Source organism: Spea bombifrons, chromosome 3 (assembly GCF_027358695.1).
Source record: "Spea bombifrons isolate aSpeBom1 chromosome 3, aSpeBom1.2.pri, whole genome shotgun sequence".
Classification (NCBI taxonomy): domain Eukaryota; kingdom Metazoa; phylum Chordata; class Amphibia; order Anura; family Pelobatidae; genus Spea; species Spea bombifrons.
This window is the reverse complement of record NC_071089.1, coordinates 54170173-54187711: the sequence shown is the minus strand read 5'-3', so window position 1 is coordinate 54187711 and position 17539 is coordinate 54170173. Positions and strand designations below refer to the sequence as shown.

General features: G+C 41.3%; 1 protein-coding gene across 5 annotated transcripts in view; it reads right to left on the bottom strand.

Annotated features, from left to right (window-relative positions):
• The window catches only part of ZDHHC14 (zinc finger DHHC-type palmitoyltransferase 14), a 37068-nt gene extending 29594 nt beyond the window's left edge, over positions 1-7474 (bottom strand). For 2 of the 5 annotated variants that reach the window (XM_053460865.1, XM_053460860.1), the window contains exons 1-3: positions 7355-7474; positions 6090-6214; positions 4878-5130 (exon numbers count right to left, since the gene is read on the bottom strand). In XM_053460865.1, the coding sequence (XP_053316840.1) occupies positions 4878-5095 (218 nt within the window). In that variant the 5' untranslated portion in view covers positions 5096-5130; positions 6090-6214; positions 7355-7474. The other 3 variants (XM_053460861.1, XM_053460864.1, XM_053460862.1) reach the window with 3 other exon arrangements.
• Positions 7475-17539: the final 10065 nt, after the last annotated feature.

Sequence of the window (17539 nt, the reverse complement as noted above, 5' to 3'; positions counted from 1 at the left end):
CTGACCCTGCATAATATAATGCGTGAGGAGACTATGAAGAAATGTCACTGATTATACAGGACCAACCAAGCTCTTCCCACAGCAAAAGCTCATTGGAGGTTATGTATGCTGAGTCAAACCACAACTCTCCGGCAAAGTCCCCTGACAACTCTCCCTTTAGTAAATAAACCCCAGAGCGTCCAGCCGACTAACAATGAGGCATTATATTGTTTACCGCAGGCAGTAAGATAAGGCGTCAGGGTGTTTGTCTTGTACACTGGGTAAGACCACAGAGCTAGAACACCTACAAATGGCAAACATGCGGCTGGCTGAGACAGTTATAACATGAAATTAAGAAAATAGTTTTTTTTTTTTTAAAAAAAGCCAATTTATTATTTATCTCATACTAGTAAACACATTTGGTAGGAATTTTCAATGAAGCATTTCAATAATATGTATGGAATACAATTGACATGACCAAATAATTATTCACGGGCAGGATGTCAACATTCAAAATCTCAAGGATCATGTTTCTAAACCCATATTTAGCCTACATTCACCACAACACATAAAACAGTGCAGTGATTCATGTCTATGTCCTCCCAAACATCTCCACATTTCCTCAAAGTAATAAAATGTCTTATTCCCACATTACACTTTGGAACAGAAATGTAATTTTACTATATTATGCAAAATGTAATCCCCAGTGAGAATGCGAGTTTTTCCCCATGTTGGTAATAAGTTTATTTCCAGGACCCAGAAAACATTAAAAAGCGCAGGCCAGCGTTATGCTGGGGGTGTTATACCAAATGACCGTATGACAGACAGATATCTGACCAGAAAATGACAAAGAACCGGCATGAGAGTTTATTATAATAGGTCACCTAGTCCCCAATCGCTAGTCTGGCTCTAATAAGCCCTATTCGGGAGGGTCTCACGAGAGGATAGAGGTCACACCGAGGGATGCTACTACAGCCATGCACGTGACATTTAGGGGGAAGAATGCTGGTACCAAGAATAGCTTAATGGGAAACATCCAATTCTATAAGGGTTGTCATAGCAACACAAAGACGAAGAGTTTGCCTCTTGAGTAACGATATCGTTGGAAGGTGAAGGATTTTTGAACTTGGTCTGCCTTATTAACAGTGTAATCCTTTTCAGTGCAGTTACGAAGTAAATGTCTTAAGTACTGCGATCCAACCAGGTGTTAAGGGCAGAACAGTTTTATAGATGCTGGTTCCACACATAATTAATCTCAGAAGTAGCTTTCTGCTAATTAGACCTCTGTATTTAAATAATACATTATCCATCGAGATAATGGAGAGTCTACGGTGTAAACCGGCAATCCAGCATCATACACTGAAAATATTACTGTATACAAAAGAACTGGGAGTAAAAAAAGGAAATATTAAAATGACAAAGTTTATTTTGTTATTTTCCAACAAAGCAAGAAACTAAAAGACATAAAGAAATCAATTTTAGGACTCCACGCAATATTCCACAGCTCCCTCTTACCCCAGCAAGCAGCTTCTGATCTATAATGCACTCTGCAACATTACACATTTAGTACAAGTGAAGAAGTGTGCCCAGGGTAACCTCAACATGTTGCAATTTTACCAGTTGCGCAACATTCCACCAACTTCCTTTGTTGCCTCAACACAACTATAGGGGAAATAATGTATCCAAACCCCCAGCACTGAAAGCCAGTTTGTACCTGTCCAGGGCTGTGTTTACTTTTCCTCTACACGAGGTAAAGGTGTTCTGCTCCCAAACATGATGTATGACGACCACAGCAGGAGTAAGGGCTCTTAAAAATGTAGGGGATAGCGTCAACGTGTTAAAACATTCAATAAAGCTGAAGGTTACAGCAGATCCCCCTCACAGTGTGTGGAAGAAGGCAAGAGGAGAACACAATAACACAAAACAGCCATTACAAGAGGAAAGCAATGTTATATACGGCACTCTACAAAGCTGACAACTAATGTTTCTAACACTTCTCAACACACAAAAACAAGACTTTTTTCTAAATAGACTTATTAAGCAGGAGCAAATTTACAGAGATCACAAAGTTTACATATTTTAATGTTCTTTTTGGCAACAAGGTACAGAGCACAAGACACACACATACAAACACAATACTTGAGGTAAGGGCCATTCGACCCATGCAGCTTACGGCTATAAAAACCACAAACCCCATTTGGTTCTATTCAGTTCATCCTTACACTTTTCCCAAGTATCCTACAGGATTGGTGAAAGCTTATCTGAAATACTACAGGTATATTATTATTATACTGCTTGTAAATGACCCAATTACAATGGTGAAGAAAACATCTAGCCTTTCCAAGAATTACAGAAGGAGCAATAAAATAACGGGCCAAGTAATATCCTCTAATCTATATTTAGCAAACTCGCAAGCCAAACAATCAAATTCTGAACGTACAACAGGAGCCAAAAACAATATTTTAAACAGTTTTCCCCAATATTTGCCAGAATTAGTTTTTTGCGGTACGTACATATTATCTCAATGAGTTTTAGGGTGCTCTTCTCTGTCTCTATTTTGTGCACCCGAACAGCACACACGCGCTTCATTAATGGTGTCCAGAAAGGGTTTTTAAAGGGCCTGAGTCTAAGTGGGTAAAATGCAATGCAGTCCCACTAATTCACCTCCTTAGTAAGCAATATACCCATGTAACATTACATAGGACTCTTGGGGTACATCGATGTAGTGGCAGGCAAAGCAATATATGGCCATATATTGAGACGGAATCCTGAATCTTCATGCCTTAAGACGCTTATAAATAAGATCGTAGGGATGAAACTAACGGTTTTAAGACCATATACGAGCACATGTAATGGTGACCCGTAAGTTAACCCATCAAAGCAAATGAAAGATGGCAACGCAAACACCTTTAGAGTGCAGTGTTTTGTACGGTTACATTATGGTATTTGGTGACTCATTTATCAACCTTCAGCATTTGTGGTTTAAAAAGCAAAAATTCTTCTCCCCAATGTATTGTTACATACTTTACATATTAAAAAATGTATTACAGATTCGGGGCAGTGAAGTAAACGCGTATTTAGAAAAGGGGACATTACCAGCTCATCATTCTACCCAGACAGCCATGAGTTCAGCTTCTATTAATGGGAGCTCAAATCTCAAGCTGCAGGTCGAGCTGAAATGTAAGAGGTGCGATAAGACAAGTTCCTCTGGCAGTTATTAAAGGTACGTGTGAACAAAAGATTTAAAGGTGCTGTTCCACTTCAGAGGACTAAATCCGGAACTACAAATTCCTTGTGCTGTTGAATACCTCCATTGCCAGACACCTCATTTATATTGTTTGCAGATAGGCTGTTGCCATAGAAACTTGTGCACGCGACAGGTTGGCTTTGGTTATTTGAAGAACATTCTAGATTAGGTAACTAATGTGCACGTGTAAGAGTTTGTTTAAAGGCGTACTCCCGTGGCCCTTACAGTCCATTAATGATGAATGCATATAGTACTATAATGTGCATTATTAAGCTGAAAGAAAAGCTCAAGTGCAACAACGCTTGTTTTATTTTCATGCTTGAAGCAGCCACTCGCCTAGCATGAAACATTACCAATGGAATGAATGGGAGCACTTCCAGTGAACATGCATGGGAAGCCTCATCAGACCCCCTAGCACTTTGACTAGCAGTGAGAATACCACACAAGTGCACCGCTACTCAAGAGATGTATCTGGCCCACTGTCTCCCCTGAAAGCCAAGGAGCTAGAGACAGGGAAAGAGGGCAAATACATTCTGATGAACCCCTCCATGCGGTAGCAAGAGGAAAAAACCCAAAGCTAAAAGGGACACTGAACCATCACATACGATGGCCACAACATCCCTTTAAATCTTTAAGACTACGTTCAATGATTGTTCCAACCTTGCCTACAAAGTCTTTAAGATTAAGTATTTTCATTGATTGAAATCTGTTTAAGAAGAATTGCAACATTAAGCTTAGCAGTAGCAGCCAACTATTTTGGCAGTTTCTATGTTTGCATCTATTGAAAATGCAAACATAATGGAATTTTACTATAAGAGTTCCATAATCGATAAAATCATACCTCCAGGAAAAGGACACCTTTCAAGTCTACAGCGAGCGACCGAAGATTTAAACGCCTGATACCAATTATGCTAATTTAGATAAAGCTTCCCCTCTCTGTCAATGTCAACAGCTAAATTCCCTGCAGAGAACCCCAAAGCAAATTGCTTTCACAGAGTAAAAGTTTGGTGTGAAATTGCTTGTAGTGGATATTGTCAGCAGTGTAACTCGGAACCATGGCTGAAATGAAAAAAGTATTATCCGAATTGGGGTATAGTACCAGCCAATAACCCCTGACTGGCATTATCTGTAAATACATATGCACACAATTCCATATCACTATAGAAATAATAAAGGCAATAGACAAATCATCTACATACCTAGTTGACAACAATTTTCCAAAAGCAATGAAATGTCATTTTATGGGTTTCATTCAAACTACTAGGTAAAAAATGAATTTAAGGCAAGTAAACCTGAGTAAAAGCCATATCGATCTCTGAGGTACCCAAAGGCTTGACAACTTACATTTTCCCCGGCACATGGCTCAATAGATCGTATCATCTTCAATTATAGACTATTAAAATATAGTATTTACCCTTAAACCGCTTAGTTTGGTGTTGTAGTGTCGCTTATGTTCACAAAAATACGATGCTGCCAACAGTAATTGCTTGAACGGAAATGATAACTAAATATTCTAAGACTCTTGAGCCTTAGGTCCAAATGACAACATGTGGTAATGGGACAAAATATGCACTACAAACAGCACCCATGTTTAAGGATATTGCACAAATGTTTAATACATCCATATTACAAAAAGATAAACATTACTTACTCAAAGGCAAAGAAGAGTCCACTGGTGACCAGTATAAGGACCAATGTGAGGTAGAAGACTCCAGTTTGTCTAGCCATCATGATCCTGCCATCACAGTAGAACTTGTTCCTTCCCGGGAAGACTTCCCATTTCCTCCTCACAGCAGTTTTCTGTTTGTGAGTGGACTCCATGGGGAATGTGCCACGAGTATTAATTTCGCTGTATCCACACTCTTTCATGAGTCTGACTCCTGGAATCGTCAATGGGACAAAACCTCAGGAAACAAAGTGTGCGCAGATTAAACAAAGAATGGAAACGTAAAAAAATATAAAAGGCAATCCACAGTAATTCTGAAGTTCCTTGGCTATGTTGGCTTTGATGATAAGAGTCCAAAAAAAAAAAAAACCAAGCAAACCAGTAAATATTTACAAATCCTGGTTGATCTGGTTCAAAAAATAGTTCTATACGCGTAGTTGCATTATTTTGTAATCCAGCTGTAGTGGTCTTCAAATATTTGAGACTTAAAATACACAATGTATTTTTTTTATACTTAGGGTGGGAAGAAGCCCAATTTGCGAGAGTTGAACCTTTGGGTAATCTTTGGCCTTTCTCTTGGGTTTTGCAGGCAATGGTTGTTCACTGTGGCGTTCATATGAGCGGCATGTAAAATAACTATTTTTGCACCCTGTGGAGGACAATTGTTCACCAAATATCCTGACAGACTTACTAGCTCCTCCAGTGAGCGATTGTCTCCATCACCACAACCATAAAATACCAAAATAATATCTTTATGAGTGTTCAGGTGTTACCTTACTGCTTCAGAAGTGTATTTTCCATCATGAAGCTTTATCTGGTAAAGGTTATTATAGATAACAAACCTAATAAACGTAGAAAAAAAAACAAAAAAAAAAAAACAAATAGGATAGACCTTACTTCTTGAAAGCGGCCAGAAAATATTGCTACGGCCAAACTATAGGATTTGCAATATCCCTCGAGTCTTGGAAAAAGCGCTCCCCTTTACTTTTCTTCCTGTTTTACAATACGTTTTCCTTGACGACTGACAAAGCATCAAACGTTTACGTATTGGAGGAAGCGGCACAAACAATCCAGTACAAAAAGAATATCCGACAAGAGCAATTGTCACCAGAATGGATCATATCCTCTCTCCAGTATCGTCTTAAACGACAACCGATAAAACCCCAACAGCCAAAGTGCCTAAATGCTCAACCATACCGGAGATCTTTAAAGGAATCTTCTTTTTTTGGCTATATGCTTTGCTTTCTGTACCAATTCAGTCTGGCTTCTTCCACGTAAAGACAGGAGCACAAGCTCGACACGACATTTACACATCGCTTGCCCTATGGAAGAAGGTGAAAGTACAATAAATACAAGAAAGCAAATAGTCTACAATTCCCCCTTCATGCGCTCCGTATGACTGTTCTACAATTACAAAAGGCATCCGAATGTAAAAGCAGCAATTGTTCCTCTTTTTCAATCATCAGGCTTCCTTACAAGTGTCCTTTCATAACCTTTCTTCTCCTACTCCTCCTTCTACTACACACGCTGGGGCCACAATATATGTGTGTTTATACCATTTCATTTCTAGATATGGCACAGGGCAAACTAAGTTCAAAAGTTTGTCTAGTGGACTTGGCATCCCTACCAAGATATGTATACATTAAAATATAAATTAAGTGAACAAGGCACATATCAAAGTGAAAATGGAGTAAAAAAATGAATACAAAATAATATTAATTGAAATAAAGTCAATTTCAATCATCAGACCTTATGTGCAGCTTCATAAACACAGATCCCTGTGGATGTGTCAGTGAAAGAGTAGGTGGTGGCAGACAGATATAGTAAGGTTATAACAAAAAAAATAATGCAATTTACAGCCATCAAGAGCATTATTATTTATATTTCTCTCTCATATATATATATATATTATATATATATATATATATAAATAAATCAGTGGATCTCTTTAGGTAACAATCACCAAAGCACAGATAAGGAAGTCAATTACACAGGATCAAATTATAAGTTACACAAGGAGCACCGGATGGATTGTATAATAAAGTTCATTTTGGGGCGAATACATACATTACTGCATTTTCCAGGCTTGCCCAAATACCTAGTTTATTAGAGTTTTACGTGATACAGGCGGCATATCCACACATATCGCATGTGCCCATGAATTAATAGGCACCGCAAAGCGCTCCCTGCACCCAAACGCACACAGATACACACCCTTCACGAACGAGGAAAAACATACACGCGAACAAGAGCAGCCCCTCCAATCAAGGCGCACTTGGGGTGCTCGCTACTCATGTATAAATACGCGGTCTAGCGATACCCCGCAGGCCGCTCGAACGGTGCTGGGTGCTAAAGGGCTACCATCTCTCACAGCCCACGGCTGGTGGCTAACTCGCCGCCTCGGCCGGGCCGTATATGGCTAGCGACTCGCGGCTCTCCGCCACCTTTCAGCAGCAGCGCACCTTTCCTTTCCCGAAAATCAGTAGGTTCGGTCTCCCGCGGCTGCTGCTTTCACTCTCTCCCTCCGCCTTCTGGTGATAACAGAATCCCACAGCTCGCACACTCACAGACAACGTCAACGCTGACGTACACAACCCCGTATACAGACGTAGGAGGAGAGTAATAGAGCAGCTCGGGAATTGCAGTGTTCCATCGACCATGCAGCCTGAGATGCCAATAAACGCTAGGTTGCTTCGAGAACTACAACACCCAGGAGGCATTGTGCCGTTACGTCATGCGTTCTCGTTATTGAGCGGTGCTCCTGGGAGTGACCGGTTGCGGGTTTGGTGAATGTTACCGGGTGTGTGGAAGTTGTACGGTGCGTCAGCTCCAGTTGTATGCTGACTATTTCATCCTATTAAAGTAGAACTTGTAGAAGGCTGTTCGCCCTATTGGGTCGTAAATCCAGTTCTATGCAACTGGGTGTCCTAACAATTAATAATTGTAATTGTAATAAAAGTGCTCATGAAGTTAATCACAGCTTATAGCTCCTTTTCTTGGAAGGTGTAATCGTTGGGATGAGTGGTCATAGGGTAATGGACCAATTATAGAATAATTGCTCTTTCATATATAAAAATATTAATTTAGGAAAAAAAGAGCCTGAATATAATATGACCCTATAGGAAAAAAGTTTTACTAGTAAATATTAATTCATGGTAACTATTTTATCATATTTAATAAAAGCTATGAGTGAGATTTTTTTTTGTTTTAATTCCTTTTATTTGCCAACCTGCTCCCCAGTTATGCACATCTGCCCCCAGGCTTGCCACTCTGCCCCCAGAAATGCCTTATACCCCCCTATATACCACTCTGCCTCCCTGATATGCCTTATACCCTCCTATATGCCACTCTGCCTCCCTGATATGCCTTATACCCCCTATATGCCACTCTGCCTTCAGAAATGCCTTATACCCCTATAAAAGGCACATCATGGCAGCGCTGCGGGGAATTCTCTCTGGCAGCTGGGGAAGGTATGTGCGATGCACGCAGACAACCTCCACTGCTGCCCGGCGCTCGGTGATAGAAGGGGCAGCCGCGGGGGTTCTGGATCTTAGTCTCATAGAGCTGCGGGGGATCTGGATCTTAGTCTCATAGTCAGACCTCTGTTTGAGGTCTGATTAGAAGACAACTTCAATTATAAGACAAGGGGTAGTTTTCAGAGCATAATCAAGCAAATACGGTATATGTATGTACTGTATATATATATACACACACACTATATGTGACTGTAGATATATAGAGAGAGAGAGCATTTATATAGGATCAGCAGATTCCCTTGTACTATACACTATATATATACACACACACACTCACTGGCCACTTTATTAGGTACACCTTGCTAGTACCAGGTTGGACCCACTTTTGCCTTCAGAACTGCCCTCATTCTTCCTGGCATACAAGGTGCTGGAAACATTCCTCAGAGATTTGGCTCCATATGGACATGATGGCAACACGCAGTTGCTGCAGATTTGTCGGCTGCACATCCATGATGCGCATCTCCCGTACCACCACATCCCAAAGGTGCTCTAATGGATTGAGATCTGGTGACTGTTGAATTCATTGTCATGTTCAAGAAACCAGTTTAAGAATGATATGAGCTTTGTGACATGATATATTATCCTGCTGGAAGTAGCCATCAGGAGATGGGTACACTGTGGTCATAAAGGGATGGACAGGTTGCTGCATTTAAACGATGCACAATTGGTACTAAGGGGTCAAAAGTGTGCCAAGAAAATGTCCCCCACACTACTAGACTACCAGCCTGAACCGTTTATACAAGGCAGGATAGATCCATGCTTTCGTGTTGCTTACACCAAAGTCTGACCCTGCCATCTGAATGTCGCGGCTGGAATCCAGACTCATCAGACCAGGCAACATTCTCCCATTGTCCAATTTTGGTGAGCCTGTGCGAATTGAAGCCTCAGTTTCCTGTTCTTAGCTGACAGGAGTGGCACCCGGTGTGGTCTTCTGCTGCTGTAGGCCATCTGCTTCAAGGTTTGATGTGTTGTGCGTTCAGAGATGGTATTCTGTATACTTTGGTTGTAACGAGTGGCCATTTAAGTTACTGTTGCCTGTCAACTCCAACCAGTCTGCCCATTCTCCTCTGACCTCTGACATCAACAAGGCATTTTCGTCCGCACAACTGCCGCTCACTGGATATTTTCTATTTTTCAGAGCATTCTCTCTAAACCCTAGAGATGGTTGTGCATGAAAATCCCAGTAAATCATCAGTTTCTGAAATACTCAGACCAGCCCCTCTGTCACCAACAACCATGCTACCTTCAAAGTCACTTAAAACCCCTTCCCCATTCTGATACTCGGTGGAGTCACGTCACGGTGGAGTCACGTCACGGTGGAGTCACGTCACGGTGGAGTCACGTCACGGTGGAGTCACGTCACGGTGGAGTCACATGAACCTGTTGCATTCCTGCTTCCCCTGGCAGGTAAAAGAGAAGTTGTTCACACAGAGTGTGACCAACACAGAGGGAAGCAGCACGCCTATGCAGAAGTCTGCAAGCCTCGCCGAGAAATCTGCAGTTCAGGTAAGTGGGTGGAGGAGGGTGTATGAATAAGTATGTGTGATTGAATGAATGAGTATCTGAATGAGGGAATATTTGTGAATGAGTATATGTGAATAAGTATCTGTGAGTGAATAGATATGTGTGTGATTGCACGGATGTGGGGGGGCATAGCACAGGGAGGCTGTTTGGGGGCACAGATGGTTCTATACTTCCTATTGTCAGGATCCCTGCCCGAGACCCCAACGGAGACACTCACCTGAGTACCAGGTACAGCGCCGATTCCTCTGCCCCCTCCAATGGCTCCCGCATGTCTGCTCCTGTGCGCACGAGTGGAGACGACGGGGAACACGCTTGGATGATGTCACACACAGGGGGAGGGGCTTCCACGAGCAGCAAGTTTAAAAACCGGCACTGAGTATTACTCAGTTATTGTGCCGCATTGAGCTTTTCTATTGTTTTCTATTTTGATCCTCGTGAACCTGACCCTGGCTATTTTTACTGGACTTTTCTGATCTCTGTGAACCCAACCCTGGCTATTCCTACTGGACTTTGCTGATCTCTGTGAACCCAACCCTGGCTATTCTTACTGGACTTTGCTGATCTCCGTGAACCTGACCCTGGCTATTCTTACTGGACTTTGCTGATCTCTGGAAACCTGACCCTGGCTATCCTTATATAGTTTGCTGCATTCTGTGACCCTGACCATGGCTATCCTCGTTTGACCACGCTGTGTTGTGCTTTCTGGATTGGTGGCTTCCTGTATTCCGGACTCCTCCTCATTATCCCCGACACCTATGCTGCCAGTCTGGGTGCTAGGCAGGTCCTGTGGATGAAACCTGGGTGCCAGGGCTTACATTATACTAAGGGGGAGCTGGCTGGGTGGCATAAATACACAACGTGGGACTGGCTGGGGGCAATATGCAAGGGTGTGTGGTCATTAATTCACAAGGGGGTACTGGCTGGGGGCAATACATAAATTAAAGAGTGGAGCTGGATGGTGGGATAAATATACAATGTGGAGCTGGCTGGGGGAAATACATAAGGGTGTGGGGGCCAATGGGGCATTGATTCACAAGGGGGGTGGCTGGAGGCATCACATAAATCAATACTGAAGGGAGGGCTGTCTGGTTTCCCTCCAGATTCCCTACCGTTTCTACCGACCACTTCCACTTCTGATGACCACTTCCTCTGAGAGTAAAAATGTCAAATAAGCGTTGGTCACTAGCAAGACCTTTGGTCATAAAAGGGTTCAGCAGTTCTAAGGCATTATATGTTTTCTTGCATGAAAAGAAAGAAGAAAACACTTCCTTTGTTGTTTTGACTTGAGGAAAGATGTTATAATTGACTTCAGTCCACTGAGTGTTTCATGGAACCATATGGCATAGCATAATTAAATAAGGGATGTAAACTGTGTGGGGACTCTTTTTTTTAAGATTTGTTTTAGCATCATGAATTTATTCATAGAAACTGCATATTATTTTTGTCATTCAATATCTGATTGTTATGGAGTTACTTAGTTTAAAACTTAAAATAATCTGAGACCAGTGGCAGCTGGAGGCAAGGCTATTATTATTTAATAATTTTTCTCCTTTGTCCTTAACCTACCCTTACACATAATGCCTGAATCAAATCGACAACAATGAACACCTTAACAGGTGAGATAATTGAGAATTTCCCATGGTGGGCTGTGGGTTTTCTATACAAATATTTGAACACCATTGTATAGTTTTCTATAATGACTCCTTTTTTTGCTACCATTAATCAGCTACAAAATCATGCATGTTACACTTGATTAGGAACACTATATGTTCTACGGATTAATATTGTCAGATCCAGAGCCTGATCTTGGGAGGGTCACTCATACTAACCCAACCAGACACTCAAACTAAAACACAGACACTAACACATACACTTATGCAACTCACTTACCATTTGTCTACTCAGCCTGTCTTCAGTGACGTTACATGACGTTACTGTCACGGACTGGGTCCAAGCTGGTGACCGGAAGGACCCAGCGCGCCCGATGGTTGTTTGCAGGAGTCACGATGCAGCAGTGGAGTCCGGGGCAGGGCCTGGTTGCAGGGTGACCACACTCGCCCAGGCGTTGAGCACCTAGGAAGTGCAGCCAAACACCAGCGCCCTGATATGGCAGCAGATGGAGTCCAGAACAAAACGAATCCTGCAGGCACCCTGGAGCAGGCATGAAGCATAGCACACGGATCACGAGCAGGATGCTGCAGGCTGGGAGAATGAAAGCTAAGCAAAGGGTTAATGTAGCAGACACTTAACACAGCAGAGGAAAGGGAGACCAGGCAAGAAACATGATATAGGATATACATGAGAAGTGGCTAGAAACATGACATGAGTAGCGTAAAGATAAACAGGCACCGGACAAGGAATAAATATAACCTGACAAGACATACATGGTACAGGGCACAACAAAGGACAGGGAAGAAGGCAAGGAACACAGGGGAAGGAGTGAGGAGCCGGAACCCTCGGACGCTTCTTCCTTTAAGCAAGGATAGGAAATCTTAACTGGGACATGGGGAGAGGAGAGAGGAACCGGAATCCTCAGATGATTCAAGGAAGAAGGGCAAAGGTACATAAAAGACACACAAACATGAATACAGAAACCAGCCTAGGACTACAAGATAACTATTGGAGATTCCGTCACATGATATGGCCATAGTATGCTTAGCCCACCACTACGCCAAAGTACTCCAATGACGGTGGGTCCTAACGCTAATCCCTGCAGACAAGATACAAAACAAACCACACATGTAAACCAAACACAGCACAGAGACATACCTTAGACTGCAGACTGTAGACTGAGACAAACAGAACACAGGTGGGGCACACCTAATAAAGGAAGCAGAGCTGAAGCAAAGAGCCGGAGCAGAAGCAAGGAATGGAAAATAGAACAAAGCAAAAGGAAATCCAGGAATGGATCAAAGCAAAGCAGAGAAACTACAGCAGGACAGATATGCAGCTCCGCAGCCTGGGCAGAACGTAACAGTTACGTTACGTGTCTGTCACCAACTCCCCAAAACACAAACCTTGACGTTAAGGGGACCATGGACGTGACAAGGGTTTATGGCAAAAAACAGACTGCAGGCTCACTCGCCGCTCTCCTCTCAGGGCCTACACCTTAACCCCTAACCTGTTCACCCCACGAGCCCCAAACTTTATTCGCTGCCACCACCAAATTCTATTTAAGGTTTTAAAAATACCATATTTCCCCATGTATAAGACGCACCTTTTTTAGAAAAATTTGGGGCCTAAAAACAGTAGTGGTAATTTTTTTTTAAACCGGAAAGGGGACCTGCTGCTTACCTCTGTGTTGCTCAGCAGCGTCTTGTTGAGGAGACACAGGAACCCAGTGGAGTCACGTGAATGTACATCACATGACTCCGCTCCGTTCCTGTTCAAGCAACGCAGAGGGAAACAGCGCCCCCCCCCCCACGGAAGTCTGCGAGCGGCAGCAGAAGATCTGCAGTTCAGGTAAGGGTGGGGGAGTAAATGAATGAATATATGTGTGTGTGTGTGTGTGTGATAGCATGGATCCGTGTGTAGGGGGCACAGGGAGGCTGAAAGTGATGTGCATGTACTGGCTGCCTGAGCACGATACTCAACTATAGAAAAACTATACTCAAACTATAGAAAACCCAATTTAGTTAAAAAATTGCACTTCCAAATTATAAGAAACGGTAACGTGATAACTACAGCTATCTCCAGAAGCTAAGAGTTCAAATTTAGAGTACAAAGACGGAACTAATTTATATTTTATTTGCCAAAATTAGTCACAGTGCTTTACAGAAATAATGGTAGAAGAGACATACAGAAAGGGCACACTGCCAACACATTCATGTCATGATTCTACTATGGAAACTTAACCATATTTCTCAAATCATAACTCTGTGCTGTGCCCCCGTGTGACCCCAGTGCCTGGTCCCCTGTAAGAGCTTATGGCACACAGGTCAGGACATCTGGTATCCTTTGAAGATACCCTGCTTAGGTACTGTTGTACTTAGTGTACTGATTTAAAAAAAAAAACACCCACTGTTGCTTTCGATGCCCATATTTTAAGTACTGTTGTTATTTTCCACTTTATTGACTACTGCTAATTATATGAAGCATAGTCTTTAACATTTATTTTTCTATATATAAAGTTATCCTCAGGGTTCATTCATACGTTTGCATTTTATATAGTCTTTCCCAGACAACGACACTTTGATGTTATATGATGTTAACAGACTTCTTGTTTTTTCTGGATCATTTTATATAGACAGTTAATGGGATTGGCTATAATTTTACAGAATGTTTAAAGGCATTTGCTTTCTTTTAATGTATTTCCCCTGAAGGCCATTACAACTAAATACTACAAAAGGGAAGATTATGATTCAAATGAAATTTTACTTTTCAGCACGTTTTGTGCTCTACTTATTACAGATGCCCAAATTGAATCACTACACAAAGAAGCTTTTTGAGATTATTCAGTAATTGAAATACACCTAATGAATTGCACTTTTGGTACAACAACCGATATAAAGTAAAAATGTTTTCATTGAAATGATGAAATTGTTTTCTTTTTCCCTCTATAGAAAATAGAGTCACAAATGTTTTACTGAGTCTTGCGTAGGAAGTGTTTTATGGCATGTACATTTTAACCACTTGAAAGCCATGGTTTTTCATACACTGAAGACCAGAGCTTTCTTCCTGTTTGTGACTTATTTTTATTCAACCTTGCTTTCCTGTTTCCATGTTAAGTATGCCCAGACTTACTAATCGTTCTTAAGGCAAATAGAAGGTTTTTTTTAAAAAACACCTTAGAACAGAACTGTAGGAACATACACATAAAATGCATTATTGCATTATTTATTTGTGTAAGGGACAAGAAAGTCTGAAGGGGTCAAAAATCCAAGAGGGGCAAGCAGAATCGAGGATAGGCAGTCCGGGTTTGGGGCAGGCAGCAAAAAAGATACAGGTCCGTATAACAAGACGAGGGTCATGTCGCTGGGAGTCCAAAAAGGGGAGCAGGAGCGCAGAAACAAGGAGCATGCTGGGCTTCTGTGCATGAGGCAACAAAATAACCTGCCAATGAATTACAGGTATGTTGGAGATTTATAGCCCCAGCTGCTTGGACACTCCCACGTTGCCAGGGTGATGGAGGTGGGGCTTTACCCTTCCCGGGGTAGCATTCTGGGATTATGAGTGTGTCCTCCCTGTCCTCCTGTGATGGACATGACGAGAGGTGTATGCATACCACGCCTCTAGGGGCTCTGAGGGTGTTCACCAGATCAGACACCACTAGCAGTGTTGATCGCGGTGAGCGCACATTTGCCTGCACAGGGCTAGTGGCTCCACCTCCCACTGCCTTGCTGTGGGTAACAGGACCTTGAGGAGGCATCTGTGATGGACCTCCATCCCTACCGCTCCACGGATGGACACCTGGGACTACCCTATTATTTTAGATTTAAATACTTATGAGTTGGGATTTATTAAATTGTATTTTTTCAGTGGTTGGGGCACACTCTGTTTATATGTATTTTAGATCTCAAGACTATTCAATGGTACATTGTAGGAAGAATTGTAGCAAGGGAAGTTTTGGGTATTTATGTTCTCATCTTGAAATAGGTCACAAATTGGAGTACGTTTTGCCTTGTCATCTCTTCTGTATATCTGTATATATATATTTTCAAACTTTCAGAAATTAAATCTTAATCCGTGTTTATAAGGGTGAATGAGCATTAGACATTTTATCTTAAAATTTTCCCAAATTTCCAAACAAAGACCAACAATTCTCTGCATATAAGGAAGTGTAAAGGTTGGCAATGACATTAAATGTACTGCATACACCCTACTTAGAATTATACAAGCAGAATGAAAGGTATTGAGAGTCAGGACTCAATTCCAAGTTCACATCAGGTTAAATAGGCAATACTCTTAATTTAAATTGACTCACCTATGCAAGCATGCAGAAAATCTAATTGCATGCCTTCTGCATGTTGCTAATAGCTTTGGGCATTTTTTCAACAAAGAAAAAAAAAGTTTATCCACAGGAAACGCTTAAAAATAATTCCCAACTGTAGTTTAAAGTCTCTTTATTTTTTTGACATCTTTCCAAAATTCAACTGACAAACAAAAATAATTAAATTCAAGTTAATAATAATAATAATTAAATGTAAGTTATAAATAACAAGAGCATTTGGGTTCTGCTTTGTATTCTAATTCCTGGTTGTAGCGCAAGCTATTTCTGTACTGCACAACAAAGCAAAAAAGAAAAATTACAAATACAAGCTATTATCTCTAGTACAAATGTTACCAACGCGCATGAAGTGCATTGAATTGATAATTGAAGGGTATCATTTGAGGGCAACTGACATGCAATTAAAGTGAGGTGATTGACAAGTTCACTTGTATCTGTAAATACATTTTATTTTAAGTCCAAGATATATTGGTGCTAGAATCCACCACCATATTTAGGCTTCATAACCTAATACTTCCCCTCCAAATGTGTTGTTGTCATGGTTATCATTACCAAAAGGGGAGAGATACAACGCTGTCTTTTTCCTTGATATACACTTAAAATAGTGGTGCCTAATATGCACACATATTGCTTATTTTATCTATAGCTTTACCAAATTTCATAATATGAAATATCATTTTTTAAAGGGCAAGTGCTATGGGAAATACAGTGCTGTACACAGCATTAAGGAAAATTGTCATAAGATGTACCCACAGCAAGGAAAGGGAATGATTGAGTACTATTGGGAACCGATATCAGGTGTGACATATGTTATAAGTGCAACATTTAATCCACTGGTTTTGCAGGCCACCAAGATAAGCATTAATAGCAGGAACTGAGGAAAGTGCCACAGGATTGTAAAAAAAAAACATAAGTTACTGCTGGAGCAGCAGGTGTTTGTGGTACTGTTGGACCTGCTAGTGGGTGCTAGTGGCTGATCCAACACAGGCAAGGAATGCCATTTAGTGCTAGAGGCTTTATTCTTTACCCACAGTTTAAATTTTATTCCTGCCATCTCTAGCCAAGATAGGCAACCATAAGGTACAAATAATTTGCCCTAGGTTTTTGGATGTCCAGCTAGCACAGTATACCTCAATTAAGGACAAATGTATGAAACTGGGTAGTTACATAAGGTATTTTGAGAGGAATAAAGGCAGGAATGGAATTTTGAGCAGACTGAATTCTGGAAAGAACAGAAGTAGAGTAAGTTCGTTTGGTCTGTAATAATCATAATAGGGGTTCCTGAGCCTTGTAATAGGTGTTGATATTCCTCTAAGGCAGGTTTTACTGACAATTCTTGATTGTCAACATTATAGTTTTTCTCAGTGAAAGAAAATTGCTTAGCTAAATAAGGGCAGGGATTGAAGTAGTTGAATGTGAAGACAACACTGCACTGGCACCCGATTCACAACCATCAGTTTTTAGAATTAAGGAATTTATGCTTTAGAATAGCTTTGAACTAAACACTTTATCAAAACCAACGCCTCTAAAGACTATTTCCTAGAGTCAGCTGCAACGATCATAAAAAAAATATCCAGTCAAACAATATTTGTTTCTTTATATTTGTTTCTTTATAAAGGATCACTAGTCTCAAAACCACT